Source organism: Eptatretus burgeri, chromosome 7 (assembly GCF_056783735.1).
Source record: "Eptatretus burgeri isolate ZD-2024b chromosome 7, Ebu_testis_v1, whole genome shotgun sequence".
Classification (NCBI taxonomy): domain Eukaryota; kingdom Metazoa; phylum Chordata; class Myxini; order Myxiniformes; family Myxinidae; genus Eptatretus; species Eptatretus burgeri.
Window position 1 is genome coordinate 75453145 of NC_140967.1, and position 22926 is coordinate 75476070.

Consider the following 22926-nt stretch of genomic DNA (forward strand, 5'->3'; position numbering starts at 1 on the left):
AAAAGTTTTTTGGTCAGACAAGACAAAAATTGAACTTTTGGGTATAAATTCAAAGCGTTATGTCTGACACAAGCCTAACACTGCACATCACCCAGTCAACACCATCCCTACTATCAAGCATGGTGGTTGCAGCATCATGTTATGGAGCTGCTTTTCATCAGCAGGGAGGGCAAGCTTGTCAGGATAGAAAAGACAATGGATGGGGGCAAAGTGCAAGAGAATCATTGATATAAACCTGCTCGAGTCAGCCATGAATCTGAAACTGTGCAGGAGATTCACATTTCAGCAGGACAACGGTCCAAAGCACAAAGATAAAGTCACACTGGAGTGGCTGAATAAGAATAAAATTAATGTTATTGAGTGGCCCAGTCAAAGTCCTGACTTGAACCCAATTTAACATTTATGGTGAGACTTGAAGATTGTAGTCCATCAACGATCCCGATCAAACTTGGCAGAACTAGAGTAATTTTCACATGAAGAATGGGTAAAGATTTCACCATCTCACTGTACAAAGCTGGCCGAGACCTTCCCAAAAGGACTCACAGCAGTCATTGCTGTAAAAGGTGCTTCCACTAAGTACTGACCACAGGAGCTGAATACTTTTACAACCAGTGGATTTTGATTTGTACATGTTTTTTGCAGGCATTCCTGACATGTGACTTCATTCAACTATAACAGTGTTTAGTTTGATCTCTTCATTTATGAATAAAAAAAAATTCATTTGGAAAAATTGTTTCTACATTATTAATAATTCATCTAAATGTGGCATTATTAGTGGAGGGTGAATACTTTTGCAGGCTACTGCAGCTGGAAGGTATACTGCTTATTGTTATTTGTGGTCCACCATGTAAGATGGCAGAGTCTGTTTCACAATAAAATTCCCTACTCTGCTATTCCAGATCATACAATGAGATGACAGTTTCACACATTCTTTTAAAGTATTTTATATATTCATCAGGCTCGTGCACGACAGTTTTGGAAAACATGAAAGTCCCTAAATGCATTCCAGCACAAAGTCGAATGAAAAAAAAAATACATTTTGTAAAGATGTTTTGAAAGCACAGCAACAGTTTTCACAGTTCACACCTTGCTGAAGCTGTGCGTGCAAACGCTCGCTTTGCTGCCGAACTGCCAGCGGCACTGTGTGCTGGGATCATACAGCTGTCCCGGCAGGCGTGCAGGGAATCGCAGTCCAGCAGGTATTCGAGGTTCATCGGCCAGACATGCTGCCTGCGGGGTGCTGGTATACATGCAGGTCATCGCGTCAACGACAAAGAGCGTTAGACAAAAAGAAAAAATGTCAGAACTGTTCATTTTCTTGCACCAACGTTTTCCGGGGTGGGGGGAGAAACCAAAATGGTTAAACTGCAACTCTGTCTTCATGTTGCAGATGATAAAAAATGAGAAACGAAACCTTCCTTATAAATTCAGATCGGGCTGGTCAACATTCAAAAGTACTTGTTAGAAGTCTGCAAAAGGGATTCCATATTGGAGTAATGATGAGATAGAAACCAGCAAACCCCAAAGGGAAATGTTTGATCATTATTCACAGCACTAAGCAGGCAGCAAATACACAGGCAGAGATGTGAATTTATGAGTGAATGGAGAAAAGGTGAAATTTCAGAAGCAAATGAACAAAAAAAAAATACATTTCCTGATATCACATTTTGTCTGCCATTGCACTACAAAATTGGTATAACAGCCTCATTGAGTCTGTGGGGAATTCAATACCTAATAACCTCCAGTTCATTTGCTGTGCTGGGTTACAGCCAGAGATGACTATTTTCTCAGATTGAATAACTGTTATGAGTTCGACTTTAAAATGTTTGTCTTTTACAAGGGTAGTTGCATGTTGATATGGACATTTTTATTCTAAAAATATTTTTTAAACACTGGAAGGTTAATAAATCTTCACCTATTTGTTCAGCTATTCCTCTGCTACACGTCGATACTCATCCCAATGATGTGGCTGCGCCTGGATGCCGTATTGGTAAAAAAAACAACCTTTGGAACAGGTACACGGTCATTTAACGACATTTGCTTTGATATCTTCAACATTCGTAAACTCGATGCCATCCAGATGCTCGTTGTGTGGTCCAAAACAATGAAAATCACGAGCCGACAAATCTGGACTGGATGAGGAATGATTTAGAACTTCCAAAAGCATCCCTGGATGAGTTTCCTTGTCCTTTGATGTCTGGTAGAGCAGAGGTGCATACCGACCTGATTGAATTTCAAGTGAGAATCAATGAATGTTTCCACATTTCCAGCATTGACATCCAATTCTTCTGCAATTTCATGTCGAGTAATCCAGCGATTTTTCAAAATTAGTTGTTAGTTCAAAACGTGTATTATCAGTTGGCTTCAGGTGATAATGCTGAAGATTACTCATTAATATATGGGAATTTTTGAAGTATGTTTTTTTTTTTTTTTTACAGCCATCCAATTTTGTACATACTTGAGATCAGCCAAGCTTATTCTGTACTTCCAAACGTTGTTCGAGGCTAAGGATAATCCTTTTTCCATTGCAGTTTTCAGCGCTAACAATGACGATGTAAAACAATGCCAAGAGTGAGGGCGAGAGTGCAATTTGCTTCTTCAGATGTAGAGTGCTGCCGGGCCTAGCTCTCGCTATCACGTGAGAGAAGTACAACACTGCTCGACCAAGTACAAAGGACAAGGCAGCTGGGCTTCACTCTCACTAATAAAGGGCATTGTCGGATTTAGCAAGGACAAAATGCCACAAAATGGTTGCACGTGTCCACTGGTTCAGGACATGAGTATACATTAATAAATGTTTTAGAGAATTGATTAAATGTCAGAGCAGGTGTCCACCAATGTTGAAGTTCATAAAAGACAGTAACTACATTATATATATATATATATATATATATATATATATATATATATGTATATATATATATGTATATATATATATATATATATATATATATATATATATATATATGTATATATATATATATATATATATATATATATATATATGTATGTATGTATTGTTTCGGCACATGCTAAGTTGATGATCATTTAAGTTTTAAAATTACACTTCCTTTGTATTGGTGATATGCGTGTGTGTGTGTGTGTGTGTGTGTGTGTGTGGGGGGGGGGGCGTGCGTGTGTGTGCAAACAAAGAAACATGCATATATGCATGCATGTGGTGTTGAGCCAACCTGAGGAATCGATGCAGATACTGTCGACTACAATCAGACCAGGAGAACAGGCCATTATTCCCAGACAATGTAGGAGACATGATGTTCCCTTCTGCCTTCTTGCACAAATTTCCCTCTCCATCATGCACCATGCCGAAACTATTGCCACAGCAAAAAGTTTGGTTAGGATTCTTCGTATGGATGAAGATATCACTCTGTTATGATTGAGCCAAATTACTTCAACTATAGAGAAAGTAAACACAACATATTCATTATAAGCAAGGAAGCAGTTCAAAGCAGTCTGATGATATATATTTTTGGGTGGTCAATACAGAAGTCCCAATGTCAATTTTTGTTTCCTGGAAACACCCACTCCCACTGGGAGCAACCCAATTGGAGTTGAGGGGTTTATTTTGCAATCATAGTGAGTAATACCTGCTCCCATTGACAGGAGGAAGGTGAACCACATACACGGGCGAAAACTACAAGTGGTCGGAGTATATTTTATACCAATGACTGGGCCCTTACGACTCCGAGAATGTAAGCAAATTTTGGTGGAGATAACCAAAGCCGTTTTCGGTTCCATAAGGTTCATAAGTATGTTTATATATATATATATATATATATATATATATATATATATATATATATATATATATATATATATATATATATATAGATCTCCATACAAACATACATACCATAGATACAATTACAAACATACTCTACATACATACAAACAACATACTCTACATACATACAACTATATACCCAACATACATACATTTACAAGCATACATACATACAACTATATACCCAACATTCATACATTTACAAACATACATACATACAACTACAAACATACATACATACATACAACTATATACCCAACATTCATACATTTACAAACATACATACATACAACTACAAACATACAATTACATACTCTACATACATAAATACATACAACTACAAACGTACAATTACAAACATACAACTATATACCCAACATACATACATTTACAAACATACATACATACATACAACTACAAACATACAAACATAAAATTATATACCCTACATACATACATTTACAAACATACATACAACTACAAACATACATACATACAACATACAATTACAAACATACATACAACTATATACCCAACATACATACATTTACAAACATACATACATACAACTACAAACATACAAAGAAAAAATTATATACCATACATACATACAACTACAAACATACAATTACATACCTACATACATACAAGCATACATACATACATACAACTATATACCCTACATATATACATTTACAAACATACATAAATACAACTACAAACATACAAACATACAATTATATACCCAACATACATACATTTACAAACATACATACAACTACAAACATACAATTATATACCTATATATATACTACATACATACAATTACATACTCTACATACATACATAGATACAATTACAAACATTCAATTACATACATACATACAGTACACATACATCGAATTACAGACACAAATGTAGCCTACATACATATACATACGCATACATTTAATTAAAATTACATGCATACACAAACATCGAATTACATACACAAATGTCGCCTACATACATAGCCAATATACATACACATACATTTAATTACATACACAAATGTAGCCTACATACATATACATACATAGCCTATATACATACACATCTATCTATAATTCCAGCAATCTCTGTGTGTGTATCTGTCTGTATGTCTGTGTGTCTGTATGTGACCGCCGTTTCTCGACGACCACCGGTCCGATCTGATTGAAACTTGCCAGGAATATTGCTGGGGACACGCGGATGTGCCTTTTCAAGGTTTGATATTGTTACGAATTTGGAATTCGATTGCACACAACATACAGGTTCCTTTAGTCAGCTATGTCGATAAGTGCTTGTTCCCTAGATAGCTCACCTTTCATTGTTTAAATGTTTAGAAATCGATTAGATGCGCTGCAGATCGATTTCATAGTTTGGGAGCGAACAATGGAGACGTCCCTCCCCCTCATCTGCGAAGAGGAAGAAGAGCCCTTCCATCCTGTGATTCATGACGTCAACAACTCCCTCCCACCCGTGGTTAAGCGGGGGATGGATCACGAGGGCATGAGTCACGCCGGGCGCGGGGGAGGGGGCGGAGAAGGATAAAAGAGGAGATGCTTTCTTTGTTCGGGTTGAGTGGTCATTCAGCAGGCCGTCGGGTCCTGTTTGGCTTGGGTTAGGGTTGAGGCTTTCAGAAGCTTTTTGCTTCTGCTGAGTAGTTGTTCAGCAGGCCGTCGGGTCCTGCTTGGCTCGGGAGAGCTTTCTGCTTCGTGCTGCTTTGTTTGGAAGAGAGTTGAGCTGGTCGCTCGGCTCGAGCTGCGAGTGGTGGCTTCTTCTTCTTCTTGGTTTGTGGAGCTCTTTGTTCTCCGTGTGGTTCCTGGCTTGGTGCGATTCGTCGACCTCATCTTGGAGGTAGTTCCTCGTGGAAGCGGCGCATCGACGGGAAGGATCGGCACCTCGTCTCACCAGCACGTGTTGAGAAGCGTGGGAGGATTCGCGGGAGCAAGGGAAGGATCGCGGCTCACGGCGATTGGATCCAGCTCGCTCTCGCTGGAGCCCGGGTCCAAACAACTTGAAGACCACACGAGGTGGAAAGGTTCGAGATAGGTCCTGGGTTTCAGCTCACCTATCCTCCGAGCTGGAGCCCGTTATTAAAGGCCTCAGCCAACATTTCTTGGGTGTGTGTGTGTGTACGTGTGTCCGTGGGCCCGTCTAATAAGTAGGAAATTGTTAAGTGCTTTGTGTGCTGTAAATCTTTGCATTGCATTTCGTATAGTTGGTATAGTTCTGCTCTTACATGCTTCCCTAGTTCCCCATTACTATTAATAAATACCACAATTGTTAAATGTTTTCAGCTCGTCGCGTCGATTCTTTCATAGACTGAACATTTCGTGTGTTGGGAGTTAGAAAGCCGTTGGTTTGCCGTAAAAGGGGGACATTCGGACCGACGGTTCTCGGCGATTAAGCCGCTCGGAATCGCGCACGGGACAGGCTCGCCTCGGCGGCTTGTTCCGTATGAGTTCCGTCGAGGGTGGAATACCCCGGTAGTTGGATCACGTGGGTATTTAGGTACATTGAAGATTGGCAATCGACCCAACCCCACATGGTCTGCCCATTGGTGTATTTCGGTTCTTGTACAAGGACCCTTCGACTCGGACTTCTCCGGGCAGCGATCTATATTCCGGGCGATCCGTCGGGCCGACTCGACTTTCGGCTCCGTTCAGAGCCGTCGGTTGGCGGACAACCACCGGACCGTAACAATATTAATCGGACAAGAGGTTCCCAAGTTACGGCCATTTATCTGTCAACCAATGACAAGACGCGGTGCTATGATGTCACGAATGATGTCACAATGAATGTTTTTTGTGTTTGCACGATTGACGTTACAATTCTTCTTCTTCTTCGTTTGGTATGACGTCACAATCGATGCTGGGGACCTGACTATGTGCCTTTTCAAGGTTTGATATTAATCGGACGAGCGGTTCCCAAGCTGTTAGCCCAAGTTACGGCCATTTATTAGCCGACCAATAACAGGAGACGGTGCTATGACATCACTATGACGTCACAATTAATGTTTATTTATTTATTTTTGTTTTGTTTTTGCACGATTGACGTCACAATTCTTCTTCTTCTTCGTTTGGTATGACATCACAATCGACGCTGGGGACCTGAGTATGTGCCTTTTCAAGGTTTGATATCGTTCTTCATCCGTTTCAGCTGTTTCCCAAGTGTTTCCCATGGTTTGAAAGCTGTTTTTACCCAAGGTTTGAATTAATTTTTCAAATTGTTAATTAATCCCAAGGTTAAGACCTGTTTCCCAAGGGTTTGAAAGCTGTTTTTTCCAAGGTTTGAATTAATTGTTGTGCTTGGTAGACATTTGTGAATACATTTACAGAGAGAGTGGCGAGAGAGGAGAGGGAGAGAGGAGGGGGGAGAGGAGGCAAGAGAGAGGGGGTGAGAGAGGAGAGGGAGAGAGGGGAGGGAGAGAGAGGGAGGGAGAGAGGGGAGGGAGAGAGGGGAGGGAGAGAGGGGGATGAGAGAGAGGGGCGTCAATTCAAGAGAGGGGCGAGAGAGGGGACGGGAGAGGGGGTGAGAGTGGGGACGAGGGAGAGGGGCGAGAGAGGAGGGGCGAGAGAGGAGGGGCGAGAGAGGAGGGGGAGGGAGGAGGGGGAGAGAGGAGGGGGAGAGAGGGGGGCAAGAGAGGGGGAAAGAGAGGGGGGCAAGAGAGGGGGGTGAGAGAGGGGCAAGAGAAGGGGCAGAAAGGGGAGGGGAGAGAGAGGGGGCATCACAATTCTTCTTCTTCTTCGCTTGATATGACATCACAATTGACGCTCGGGACCTGAGTATGTTTCCCAGGTGTTTCCCAAGTTATGGCCATTTATGATACGGTTGGTCCGATCTAATTGAAACAATGCCCAAATCCAGTCGTCGTTTACGAGAGCGAAGGAACGAAGCTGCACATACTGGCACGCACCTACGGGCCCGTACTCGTACATTTAATTACAATTACATACATACATGTACATAAAATTACATATGTAGCCTATATACATATACATGCATAGCCTACATACATTCATACATACACACATCAAATTACATACATAGCCTACATACATTCATACATATACACACATACATTGCAATATTTCAGCATGACGTGTCGAAAAGCCTCATGTCTCCTCAATCTTTTTTGAGTGCTTCTTTCATATGGAGATGCTATTCTTTTTACAGTTTACCTTCTACATCATGCTGAGATACTAAATTATTCAGATTAATTTGCCAAACATTGACAACTTACCTTTTTCTTCTTTTTGATTCAATATTTCCTTTTATCCTCCCTCTTTTATTTATTCTCGACTTCTTTTCGTTTAACTGTCAATAAGTTGCTACTTTTTTGTTTCATAAGCCAAGTAAACAATTACGTACTTGCATTTCCTGTCAAGTTAACTTGTACTCATTGCATTATGTGTACATGAAATTTCTCTGAGAAAATCCACACCATTTTACAAGATGCAAAACCTCAGGGTTGATTACAGTCTGCAATATCTGTCTGACCATTGCACGTTTGCCTGGAATTCAATCATATATATTCGCTTGGCCAGCTGCATAATCACCAACGCATGGCGATGCAGTTGATTCAGTGCCCCAATAAATCAAATGAGGAATTTATAACGTTGCTTGGAGCACCAGGTCACTAAGGCCTACTTTTTTTTTGAAAAGGTACCACAGGATTTTTAACATCCAGCAATCAAACACTAACAGGTGGACGGCCAGATTAACGTCCACTGAAAAGGGTGGCGTGCGTAACTCCTTCAAGGAACTCCCTGCCTGCGGATCATCATTTTTACTCAAGTTAGGCCAGGAATCAAATCCATGCGAGACAGCTCAAAGGCAGTCTCCAATCTATCCTGTTAGCCCAATCTGCAATAGAACATTTAAAGATAATTGCTAAGTTTAAGGATATAATCCCCAAAGAAGATAAATATACTGTGACTTATCGTGCCAAATTCAAGAAACTGTGCATTGAAGAAACTGTTATCGAGAGATATATACCAGGTCACCAGTCAGGCAATGTGTTTATCCGAGATTACGAAACTTGTCATAGCCAAAAATTTGATTGGTACGGCCTTCATTGAAAGAGAAAGCTCACATTGGATGCTTGGTCGGGCAGAATCAAAGAAGCTGTATTAATCGCATGACGGTCAATATTCCAAAATGTTATTTATCCAAAATGAAAGCAAGCAGCACCACAGGATTGTGAGGGAAAGACCCGACTTCTCAGGAAACACCCGTTTGGTCAACTGTCCCCAACGAGGAAGAAATGCCCTTCATTGAAAGTGCCTGCATGCTTTGAAGTCACAGCTTCTTGCAAGCATGACTGAGAGAAGATCAAAAGCAATGTTGTGAAAAGGATTCGAGGTTTCACAACCCAATCGCTTTCGCTGCCTTTACCTAGCCAAGTGTATTGGTATATTCATATCGTTGCTTGCTGCTTGTATAATCCCCCTTATGGAGATGACTGTTGCTTAAATGTCAGTTCTGAACCTTTGTCCTGAAGATAAATTGAATTACGATCAATCTCAAAGAGAGCAAATTATTGCTTTTTTTTTTTTTTTCGATAAATAGCAGTGCCCGCAATTAAACTCTTGAACAACCTGTACTCCGAAAAGTAATTACCAGTCTCGGTGGCATAATAGTTAGAGCGTCCACTCTGAATCTGAGAGGCGTGCGGTTCGAACCTCCGCCGAGTCATACCAACGATTTAAAAATGGTTTGATCTGCTTCCTTCCTTGATGGTCAGTATGTAAACAAAAAAGGAGAGAGAGCACAGCCAAATGACCATAGTTTGGTAACTATTGCACAGGCTCAATGGGTCCAATGGCTTCTTTCAGTGTTGAAGTTCCTCATGAGGGAACTTGTATATAAATGTCCAAACTCTAAGACAATATTTCATATCCTGAGATAGGATGCTGAGATATTGTCTGTCAGTTGACTTCATTGATTTGTTTTGTTTTCTCTATTTATTTAACAGACATGAATTAATTGGATTAATTAATGTCTGTTAAACAGACAAATAATTGGAGCAGCTTCAAAGGTGGCTCTGTTAAACAAGACAACGCACCGGTATAACTAAGGTCATGAGTAAGGGCACAGAGATATGTTTTTTTAACACAGACATCTCTTTTATCTATCTATAATTCCAGCAATCTCTGTGTGTGTGTCTGTCTGTCTGTCTGTTTGTTTGTCTGCAACCGCCGTTTCTCGACAACCGCCGGTCCGATCCGATTGAAACTTGCCAAGAATATTGCTGGGGCCCCGCAGATGTGCCTTTTCGAGGGTTGATGTTAATCAGACGAGCGGTTCCCAAGTTACGGCCATTTTATTGCCTTTTTCAGTGTTGGAAAGGTGTATATATCGCAGCTGAAGTGTCGTTCCACCTTCTCACCATATCATGCCATTTTTTTCTCAGAATAATAACAGCATATTAATAATAATAATAATATTAACACAACAATTGGCAAAAATAAAAAGAATAACGTAATACAATGACCAATGTCTGTCAACCAATAATGACCTATATATTGTCTGCCAACCAGACAGGACACGGTGCTATAACTTCATGAATGACGTCACAATGCTTCCTCTTTTTTTTTTCTTTTTTTTTGATATGATGTCACAATTGATTCTGGGACCTGAGTATGTGCTTTTTCAAGGTTTGATATATATCGTTCTTCATCCGTTTCAGCTGTTGATGTGCCTTTTCAAGGTTTGATATTAATGGGACAAGCGGTTCCCAAGATACGGCCATTTTATTGCTTTTTGCAGTGTTGAAAAGGTTTATATATGGCAGCTGAAGTGTCGTTCCACCTTATCACGCCATTTATCTATCTATAATTCCAGAAATGTGTTTGTGTGTGTGTGTGTGTGTGTGTGTGTGTGTGTGTGTGTGTGTGTGTGTGTGTGTGTGTGTGTGTGTGTGTGTGTGTGTGTGTGTGTGTGTGTGTGTGTGTGTGTGTCTGTTTGTCTGCGACCGCAGTTTCTCGACGACCGCCGGTCCGATCTGATTGAAACTTGCCAGGAATATTGCCGGGGCCCCGCGAATGTGCCTTTTCGAGGTTTGGTGTCAATCGGACGAGCGGTTCCCAAGTTACGGCCATTTATCTGTCGACCAATGACAAGACACGGTGCTATGACATCACGAATGACGTCACAATTAATGTTTGTTTATTTATTTATTTTTTGCACGATTGACAGTCTGATCTGATTGAAACTTGCCAGGAATATTGCTGGGGAACGCGCGGATGTGCCTTTTCAAGGTTTGATATTAATCGGATAAGCGGTTCCCAAGTTACGGCCATTTATCTGTCGACCAATGACAAGTCACGAATGACGTCACAATTCATGTTTTTGGTTTTTTTTTGCACGATTGACGGTCTGATCTGATTGAAACTTGCCAGGAATATAGCTGGGGACCCGCGGATGTGCCTTTTCAAGGTTTGATATTAATTGGACGAGCGGTTCCCAAGTTACGGCCATTTATCTGTCGACCAATATCTGCGAGAGAGGGGACGGGAGAGGGGGGATGAGAGTGGGGGCAAGAGAGAGCGGTGAGAGAGGAGGGGGGGAGAGAGGAAGGGCGAGACTAGGGGGGAGAGAGGGGGGCAAGAGAGGGTGGAGAGAGAGAGGGGGCGAGAGAGAGGGGGGCGAGAGAGAGGGGGCAAGAGAGAGGGGGCGAGAGAGAGAGGGGGCAAGAGAGAGAGGGGGGCGAGAGAGAGAGGGGGCGAGAGAGGGGCGAGAGAGGGGCGAGAGAGGGCGAGAGAGGGGCGAGAGGGGGGCGAGAGAGGGGGCGAGAGAGGGGGGCAAGAGAGGGGGCGAGAGAGGGGGGATGAGAGAGGGGGCGAGAGAGAGAGGGCGAGAGAGAGAGGGTGAGAGAGAGGGCGAGAGAGGGGTCGAGAGAGGGGGTGAGAGAGGGGGGGCGAGAGAGGGCTGCACATACTGGCACTCACCTACGGGCCCGCCCCTACGGGCCCGTACTAGTAAATACAATTGTGCAGTATCAAAAGGTGATTTTGTCTTCAACAATGAGTAAAGATGGAACTGGGAAATACATTTTCACTTGACAGGTTACGTTTCAAGAAACGGATGTGCATTCAATGCAGAACAATCGTGTGTGCTGACCTCTTCATCAAAATGTGATTTTTTTTAATGGAGTACAATATAATAGATTAAAATTGTTATTGGTTAAAATAGCAACTCTAAAATTTTGGAATGTATCGACCCTCATCTGTCACAATTTAAATTTAATAATTTAGGGAAGTCATTCTAAGTCTGGTAGTTCCACTTTTTCATTATTTTTTGTCTGTCAATTTTGTCTGTATGAATAAACAGTCAAAAAATAAGCCTGGTGTTGGCTTAGTGGTTCGGGTGGCTGGCTTGGGATCTTAGGGTCCTGAGTTCAAGCCCCATTGGCTGCTGAATTAACACCAGGTGGGGTTGACTCAGCCTGTCATCCTTCTGAGGTTGGTGAAATGAGTACCAGTGTATTGGTATAGGGGCACAACATCAGTGGCACAGCCATGCCCTAACAAAATGATAGCCACCTGCAAGCTTGGCAGCCAAGCTGCCACATGCAAGAAGAACAGTGAAAAAATAAATAAGCAGCGGAAATTTAAACAATTCTCTCACCATGCTGTCATCAATCTATTCTTACTTTGAAATGTGAGAACTGAACATGGAGATGAATCCAAGATTTTGTAAATGGAAAAGGAAGGGGAGGGGGAAGGGGTGGGGAAAAGAGGGGTTCATGTTTTGTAAAAACCGAAAATAGATGGTAGTCGGAGGCACAGGGAGAACCTGGCTCTCCTGCTAAAATGTGTTTGCTCAGCTGAGAAAACAAGTCTAAAATCTCAAACAACTGAACCAGTTCAGCCAACACATTTTAAGGTCGGCCAGAAACCTCCGATTAGACCACTTAACTCAATGTATTATAACTCAAGAGTTCATAATAATATTTCCTTTATGTAGGTCCTGTTGGTAAAATTAACTCAAGATCTCCTCTCAATTAAAATCATGTAATTTAAAAGCCCTGGAACTGTATCCCAAAATATCAACAATTGTAAAATAATTTGCGAGTCCATTTGCTGGTACAATCATTTACAAAATGAGATTTCCCTCTGAAAATTGGTATCTCATCCATCTTCAATGTAGGTTTCTCATAACATTCGTTTTTCATTTTATGAATGCTTGCACCACCAAAGGTGGATGGAGGTTATATTTTCACCCCTGTTTGTTTGTCTGTTCGTCTGACTGTGAGAAGGATGTCTCAAAAAGTTACGGGCAGATTCAAACAAAATTTCATGGACAGGTTGGGTGTGTGACAAGGAAAAATTTATTCGATTTTGGTGAAGATCTGGATCCCGATCCGGATACTGGAATTTCTTAAGTAATTCTTCACCATTTAGTGTTTGGGCCAAAAAACGACATATAGCACGATATCTCAAACAGTTGTATACGGATTTGGACGAAACTTTGTGGACAGGTTGGGTGCGTGACAAGGACGACTTCATTCGATTTTGGTGAAGATCCAGATCTGGATCAGGATCAGATAAATTTTTAATTTGTAAATTGATTCTTCACAATTAAGAGATAAGGCCACATACGATATACTATATAGCATATTTCAAAACGTTGCGGACACGTTACGAGAAAACTTGGTGTATGAGTTGGGTAGGTGACAAGCACAAGCAGATTAGATTTTAGTTCACGTCCGGAGTCAGATCCGGCCTATCAGTGGGATACAAAATGCAAACTGTTCAGCCTGGTGGATATTTGCACTCACCGAGTGTCGTTCTCGTTTTTTCGCTTTTGTTGAAGAATGTATTGTGTTATTATACTGATCCACAATATGTTGAAACCCATTTCTGGTTCCCAGCTTGGTAAATTTATTGTATAGCCACTCATTCAAAGTATGATTAAATTGCCTACTGTACAATTCCTTCCTCACCAACATCCCAGTCACGCTCCTTGAGCCTTCTATCACTTTCAGCCCAAAGGATATCAAACCTATTTCATCAGGATTCTCCATACTCTTGCATCTACAATGAGTTTCTTCATAACATGGAACAGGTAAGATTTGTTTTGGTTTTCTAAAAGAGACATATTTAATCAACTTTAAAATTATTTTCCTAGCTAGTATATCAGTTCATTGATTCTCAATCAGTTTAGCAATTCTTGATTAAAATCACCCTGAAAATTCAAAATTTCCAATTTACATGCTATCATTTCTTCAAATAATGAATATATTTGGCCTTGTAAGTAACCTTGGACACATGCATGATAATTTTCTTGAAGCTCATTATCTCTTCTTGCAATGCTTCTTTCTGCACTAACAGGAATACATGAAAGGTGGGTTTAATAACATATAACACCACCACCAATTTTCCAGAGAATAAATTAGTTTGTATCCACTTACTATGAAGAGTTTAGTACAATTTTCAGCACATGTACTATGGAAAAGCTCTCATCATTTTTTCTTTTCCTTTCAATGTTTTTCAAAAATACCCTGCTTACTAATAGCCATCACACACACACACACACATCATTTTTCTCACCAAGTGGAGACATACTATTCATTCTTATGAAACTGACATTTCATGAAAGTCAAAGCAAGTCTATTTCAAACTATAAGGGCACTCGGTGGAGTACATACCTGCATCACATAATGCCTGATCCACGAAACCATATCGGGCCCAATAAATACATTTTTGAAATATCATGCAACAGAGTACTATATTGATTTTGGCGCTATCTCTCAATAGTGAAGAATCACTTTCAAAATTAAATAATTCTCATATGCAGATCCGGATTCGGATCTTCACAAAATCGAATCACTTCGTCCTTGTGACACACCCAATATGTCCACCAAGTTTCATCCAAATCTATCAAAAACTTTTTGAGATATCTTGCGATATATCGTTTTTGGCACTATCTCTCAAAGGTGAAGAATCACTTTAAAATTCTAGTAGCAGGATCTGGATCCAGATCTTCACCAAAATCTAACTACTTCATCCTTGTCATACACCAAACCTCGACACAAAATTTCAACTGGATCCATCCGCAACTTTTTGAGATATCCTGTACAAAAACAGACAAACAGATAGAAATGGGTGAAAACATAACCTCCTTCACCATCGGTGGCAGAGGTAAAAAAAAAAAAGTCTTTTGGAAAATGATTATTATACCGGGTGTCCTAAAAGTCTCCATACATAGGGAAAATTAACACTTTCAGGAAAATGTCTCCCGAGATTCTTCATACAAAGCTTATCTCTTCTTCTTTTTCAGATTCCCTTCAAGAATGCCTTTGTCAAAAGAAGAACGTATTGAAATCATTCTCATGGCTGGTTCGGGAAGCTGTCGCAAGGATGCAATCGACTTTAACAGGGAACATGGCAAGCAGATCACACACGACACACACGACAATATTCAGAACATGGATCATTTAATGGAACGCATTCAAAGTGGAATTACTTGCATAACGCCAGATGTGTTGACACGAGTTCACCATGAGTGGGAGAGACGACTTCGTGTGTGTTTACAAAGAAATGGCAATTATATAGAGAACGTTTTGTAAATAAATTTACATTTTGCGAAAAGTGTTAATTTTCCCCATGTATGGAGACTTTTTAGATATGCTGTATATATATATATATATATATATATATATATATATATATATATACATATATATACACATACATATACATACATATATATATATACATATATATATGTATATATATATATATACATATATATATACCTGTAAAAAATATATATGTATATATATATACATATACATATATATATAAAACACACCTGTATCTAAATATACATATATACCTGTATATATATTATATACCTGTATATATCCATGTATATATATTATATCCATGTATATATATTATATCCATGTATATATACATATATATATATATATATATATATATATATATATATATATATATATATATATCTGCATATCTATCTTCTTCTTCCTCTTCTTCTTCTTCTTCTGGCTGCTCCTGTTAGGGGTCGCCACAGCGGATCATCCGTATGATCCGCATAGTGATTTGGCACATGTTTTACGCCGGATGCCCTTCCTGACGCAACCCTGGTCGCCTCTTACGACACAGGGATATGGTACACCACATGTATATTATATATATATATATATATATATATATATATATATATATATATATATATATATATATATATCCATCCATTGGGACCATACTCTGTGCAGAGCGTTGGTAATGCCTCAGCAGTCTCCTTGGCTATTGGACACAATCCTGGACGGGTCGCCACAATGACACAGGATACCAGCATGCTGGCACTCATTTTGCTGACCTCAGAAGAATGACAGGCAGAGTCAACCCCACCTGGTATTAATTCCACAGCTGAGTGGGGTTTGAACTCAGGATCGTAGGATCCCAAACCCACCACCCTAACCATTAAGCCAACACCGGGCATATATGTGTGTGTATATGTATGTATATGTATATGTATGTATACATATACAGCAAAGAGTCACTGTCTGTCAAGACATTATCGAGCGCCTCGAGGACGATCCAGACCTGCTCGGGAGTGTCATTACTGGTGATGAATCGTGGATATTCAAATACGATCCCGAGACCAAACGGCAGAGTCATCAGCAGAAAAGTCCAGCATCACCAAGACCAAAGAGAGCAAGGATGTCAAACTCGAAGGTCAAGGTGATGCTCCGCGTTTTTTGACATCAAGGGCATCATCCACTTCGAGTTTCTCCTGCAGGGTCAAACAGTGAATCAGTACGTGTGCAAGGAGATCATCCGGTGCCTCATGAGATCAGTCCGGGACAAGAGGAGGGATCTATGAGAGAACAACGCCTGGGTGCTCCACGATGACAACGCGCCTGCTCACAGTGCCTTGAGCATCTGACAGTTTCTGGTGGAGAGGAACGTGCCAACTCTGGAGCAACCCCCGTATTCGCCAGACTTGTCCCTTGTGATTTTTTCCTATTCCCCAAGCTCAAAGGGGTGATCAAGGGGACCTGATTTCCTGATGTGAAGGCCATCAAAAGGGCCGTAACGACGGAGCTCCCGAGGATTCCAGAAGAAGCCTTCAGGGGGTGCATGGAAGCGTGGAAGAAGAGGATGGACAAGTGTGTGAGACTCGAGGGATACTATTTTGAAGGGGACAAGCTGTGATTTCAATATATATTTTGGAATAAAATTTCTGTGAAGTCAGTCCCGTTACTTTTTAGACGGACCTCGTACTGTAATGGGAGAAATTTGCCTAATCTCTACCTATTGTAATTAACACAGCACTGCCCCCACCCCCCCCCACCCCACTTGCGTTGACACATAACGATCTTAATCTGACAGTTTTCCCCACTTAATTTACATCGAGATGTCTCCTGCTCGTCCACGGACCATGCTACTCTATAAAATCCCACCTTTGCTATGAAATTCTTCCATCTACCCCATAAACATCTATATCTATCTCTCTCTCTCTCTCTCTTTTTTTTCCTCTCTCTCTCTCTCTCTTTTTTTCCTCTCTCTCTCTCTCTCTCTCTCTCTCTCTCTCTCTCTCTCTCTCTCTCTCTCTCTCTCTCTCTCTCTCTCTCTCTCTCTCTCTCTCTCTCTCTCTCTCTCTCTCTCTCTTTCTCTCTTTCTCTCTTTCTCTCTTTCTCTCTTTCTCTCTTTCTCTCTTTCTCTCTTTCTCTCTTTCTCTCTTTCTCTCTTTCTCTCTTTCTCTCTTTCTCTCTTTCTCTCTTTCTCTCTTTCTCTCTTTCTCTCTTTCTCTCTCTCTCTCTCTCTCTCTCTTTCTCTCTCTCTCTCTCTCTCTCTCTCTCTCTCTCTCTCTCTCTCTCTCTCTCTCTCTCTCTCTCTCTCTCTCTCTCTCTCTCTCTCTCTCTCTCTCTCTCTCTCTCTCTCTCTCTCTCTCTCTCTCTCTCTCTCTCTCTCTCTCTCTCTCTCTCTCTCTCTCTCTCTCTCTCTCTCTCTCTCTCTCTCTCTCTCTCTCTCTCTCTCTCTCTCTCTCTCTCTCTCTCTCTCTCTCTCTCTCTCTCTCTCTCTCTCTCTCTCTCTCTCTCTCTCTCTCTCTCTCTCTTTCTCTCTCTCTCTCTCTCTCTCTCTCTCTCTCTCTTCCTCTCTCTTGCTCTCTCGCTCTCTCTCTCTCTCTCTCTCTCTCTCTCTCTCTCTCTTTCTCTCTTTCTCTCTTTCTCTCTCTCTCTCTCTCTCTCTCTCTCTCTCTCTCTCTCTCTCTCTTTCTCTCTCTCTCTCTCTCTCTCTCTCTCTCTCTCTCTCTCTCTCTCTCTCTCTCTCTCTCTCTCTCTCTCTCTCTATATATATATATATATATATATATACCAACTCCACCCATGCTCCTCCAGCCGAAGAAGCTGCATAAAGCAACCAAAAAGGCCTGCACAAGGTAAGTGCTTTGCTGTTTCAAACCCTTCCCAGAGTTCCTCCACAGCTATAGACATTCACAAATAGTACACACATGAGAATCACAATGCAGCCCACCCCCTCAACTGCCAGACCAGTTCATCACTTATTGGCAAATTATCAGCGAAAGCGCTGATAGCAATGCATACCAATGGGGCTCCCAAGCATGTACCACATGCAAATGTCAAAAGCAGTCAATGAATAAATAATAAAGAAATACCCACCTGCATCTCTCACCAATGAATGGATGGAATAGCCAATCATCTCTCACCTAATCAACTAAATACAGGTGGCTATGATTATATTGTCTCTGTCTCTGTCTCTGTCTCTGTCTCTGTCTCTGTCTCTCTCTCTCTCTCTCTCTCTCTCTCTGTCTCTGTCTCTGTCTCTGTCTCTCTCTCTCTCTCTCTCTCTCTCTCTCTCTCTCTCTCTCTCTCTCTCTCTCTCTCTCTCTCTCTCTCTCTCTCTCTCTCTCTCTCTCTCTCTCTCTCTCTCGGTCGTTGTCTGTTCTTTTGATGTCCCAATCCATTCTGACATCACTAATGATGTTTGGTTGTGTTAATGAGTTGATTCAATCAAAATGACCTTCATGATATTTGGTGTCAGACAATATCGAGGCTGATTAGATCCAAAGGTCTGCATTTTATGCTGATTTCGTTTTGCCAATGAAGGCAGTAGTACCTGCTCAAGACTGAAGTATAAGACACTGGCTTGCATACTTCCCTTGAGGGGTTATCATTTTTGTGACTTTTAAAAGAGATCCTTCTCATGAAAATAGGTATACAACACCACTCCACCATGACCTGCGACTGCTTTTCTAAGAAAAATTGCAGGTGTCATCAACATCTGCATTCATTGAATCAGGAATTGTAGTCTGTTGATATTGGATAGTTCTCGATTGGCCTAAGCTATAATGAGACAAAATTACGTAATGGTTACGGTGAATTAGTGGCTTTTCAGCAAATCTGGATTAACCCAACTTCCCTCAGGAATTTGGAAATAACCAAAGCTTGCCACCATGACAACAGTTTATGTAGAAATCCTTGCAGTGAATTATTCAGTGAAGCTAAATGCAGGCTAACAGAGGCTGTAATTGATAGCACATTACGGTGAAATAACATGTAGTTTGGAAGCAAAGGAAAAAAGGGTATTCAAACAATTATATGAAAAATCTGTGTAGTTGAAAGTGAAAACTAGTTTGTAATACTAAATCAAACATATGGCTTGCAAAAAGGTTTCAAAATACTGTACAACTGAAATAGCCAAGAGCCTAAATTCAAGCTGCCATATGCATCATAAAATATTGAAACAGGAGATGTTTCAGCCTGGATATATACTCACTTATGGCCCGACTCATGAGCAATTGTATATGCCACCCCCAAGCCGGAGTCTTCATTGATGGTGCAACTTCGATATTTGCTGCACATTCCGCTGATCGGTGCAAATCCTAGCCAGGAGACATAGTAGAGTTACACCCATGGTGGAGGCAGTGAAACTTTCAGTGTTCATTTCCCATATGCAAGTGCCCAGTGCAACATGGACAATGTTAGGTTTCAATGGCTTTCGAGCAACCATTGTGGAACTACAGCTGGAGCAAGGCACTGGCAGTGACTACTGAGTCTGTGCTACAGTATATGACACCTGCAAATCTGAAAATCCGTCCGAAAAGGGATCATGGATTTGATGACGAAAAACCTAAAACGGATGTTATAAATAACTATGTATGTCCAACAGACAAAAAGGAACCTCGCTGGTGAAAAGCACTGTGTCTAAAGTGATATCACCAGGTGCTCAAGCTGATAAAACATGCAGCAGATGGATCCCATGGGTGCAATCGAAGTTCGGCTGCACTTCGCTTGGATCCAGTGGAACAGCTGCACACGACCTTCAAATCAAGCTGGTTGTGCTCAGAGTGATTCAAATGGCTTTTGACTGACAAGTTTAAGTACTTTCATCTCAACAAGATATTGAGGTGACACAGAGCAAAACTACAATGGCACTAGTGACCGTTTACCTCCACAAGGCTGAACGGTTTACGTTTTGTATCCCAATGATGGGCTGGATATGCATCCAGACCTGAACCAAATTCGAATAGGCTTGTTCTTGTAACCTAACCAACTCATCCACCAAGTTTTGTCATAATCCATCCACAACTTTTTGATATATCGTTCTTATATATCAATTTTCGCCCCATCTCTCAACGGTGAAGAATCACTCAAATAAAATTTTAAATTCTCATATCCAGAATCTGATCAGGATCTTCACCAAAATCGAATCAAGTCGTCCTTGTCACACACCCAAACTGTCCACCAACATTTGTCCGAATCCATCCACAACTTTTTGAGATATCGTGCTATATATCCTTTTTGGCCCTATCTCTCAACGGTCAAGAACCAATTTAAAGATTCTGGTGTGCAGATCCAGATCCTCACCAAAATTTAATCAATCCATCCTTGTCACATATCCAACCTGACCAGAAAATTTTGTCTGAAGCGTCTACCAAATATCCGTCCAGAACTCTTTGAGATATCCTGCTCACAGACAGACAGACAGACATTCAGGGGTAAAACATAACCTCCATCCACCTTAGGTGGCAGAGGTAAAGAGGCAAAAGAAGCAAAGATGATGAATCAGAATTTTGGATAACTCTGTATCACTTCAAAATATAATTTTGCAGTTGTAAATACATATTTTAAAATAAATTAACACTTTATGAAATGTGTTAAAAAGGGCAAGACGATTGTATTATGAAGACGTTTTTACCTCCGCTACCAAAGGTGGACGGAGGTTATGTTTTCACCCCTATCTGTCTGTTGGGTCGCCGAAATAGGTGACCCTCATTGTCAGTAATTCTGTCTGTTTGTTTGGATGTTTGTTCGTTTGTCATCAGCATAATTGTTAGTAAACGTGGGCTGAATTTGACCAAACTCGGGTGGTTGGTACTTATGACCTAGCGATTTGGAAATTGTGATGGTTGTTTGGGACGCTTTGGTTCCCTAGCAACAACCGAAAAAACCTTCAAAATCGGTACCGTTCACGCGAAATCAATTCCGAAAGCCATTATCCCATGTAGGGTTATGAAATTTGGCACGAATGATCTACAGGTGATGCTATATCAAATATATTCCGGTTTTTGTGATATATGGAATACTTTACCCGCAGCGCCCCCTACAATTAGGGTATGCGCGAAAATTGGCGAAAATTGAAGACCCCCTAGCGACCGGGTGAGTGCATCGATACAAATGAAACTTTGCAGGTTCATGGTACTCAATGAGTACTACAACTTTGCCTCAGGACATATTGACCGATTTCGCTTAGGTCAGGGGTCAAAGGTCAATTAGTGCAAAAATCGATAATATGTGAGAGCTGGAGGTGCCTTCGTGCCAAATGCTACTCCTCCGAGGGTTATGGTCGGATGGTCATGAAAATTCACACTAATCGTCTGGAATACATTGTGCACAAACGATGGAGCCGGATTTTCAATTTAGATCTTTGTTCACCCACAGCACCCCCTCCAACTTTGGGGATTTCCGATTTCAAACCGCATTTTCGGTACTGGATACCGAGTAGTTATCAGAAGATAGAACTGGATGAGATTTGATATGCATTATCTTAAGGTGATTCCCTATCCGCTATATGACATCCATTTTGCTCTATATCTTATAGTTTCCATGCTCGGCGACCCATCGCCACCGACCGGCTTGTTTGCCTGTTTGTCTGTCTGTGAGCACGATATCTCAACAAGTTATGGATGGATTCGGACGAAACCTGGTTGGCAGGTTGGGTGTGTGACAAGGACGAATTGCTTCGACTTGGTGAAGATCCGGATCAGATAATTATTTCAGTGATTCTTCACCATTGAGTGAAAGGGCCAAAAACAAAACATAATGGGATATCTCAAAAAGTTATTGACGGATCTGGATGAAACATGGTGGACACGTAGGATGTGGCAAGGACGAATTGATTTGATTTTAGAGAAGATCTGGATCCAGATATGAGAATTTAACAACATTTTCAGTGATTCTTCACCATTGAGAGATAGGGAGCAAAATGAAAAGTAGCACAGCACTTCAAAAAGTTGTGCACAGATTATGACAACACTTGATGTGTGATTTGAGTAGGTGACAAGAACGAGATTTTTCTTTTTTTATAGTTTGTTTCAGGTCCGGATACAGATCCGGCCTATCAGTTGGATACAAAACATAAACGGTTCAGCCTGGCGTAGTAACTGCATGTGCTCTACCAAGTGCTGTTCTAGTTACCTTTGCAAACTTTGTTGCGAAGGTGATGTTTTGATTGCTGTGTATTTATTTATTTATTTGTGAATATGTGTGTTTGTTTGTTATTCGCATAACTCCAAAAGTATTGAACTGAATCGCAGCAAATTTGGTGGGATGATTCGTTATTATCCGAGGAACATTTGATTAGATTTTGGGAGCAATCGGGTCAAAGGTCAAGGTCAAGGTCATGAAAAGGTCAAAATCGTCTTTTTACCATAGCGCGGTCAATTTGTATCCAATTTGCATGCAACTAATGCCAAAATGTTCAGAATTCAATGCCCCATCTTGTGATATGTGACATGACACAATGACGTAATAACCCTTATTAGCGGTTGAGAGTCAAAGGTCAGTGGGGGTCATGACATTGCAAAATGTGCGGTTT

General features: G+C 41.0%; 1 protein-coding gene across 4 annotated transcripts in view; it reads right to left on the reverse strand.

Annotated features, from left to right (window-relative positions):
* Positions 1–22926, reverse strand: part of LOC147023560 (A disintegrin and metalloproteinase with thrombospondin motifs 16-like) — a 184052-nt gene that overhangs the window by 90669 nt on the left and 70457 nt on the right. For 3 of the 4 annotated variants that reach the window (XM_085889060.1, XM_085889057.1, XM_085889056.1), the window contains 3 exons: positions 19606–19711; positions 3192–3329; positions 1087–1240 (listed from right to left, as the gene is read on the reverse strand). In XM_085889060.1, coding sequence (XP_085745186.1) covers positions 1087–1240; positions 3192–3329; positions 19606–19711 — 398 coding nt within the window. The remainder of the gene's footprint in view (positions 1–1086; positions 1241–3191; positions 3330–19605; positions 19712–22926) is intronic. The other variant, XM_085889058.1, reaches the window with a different exon arrangement.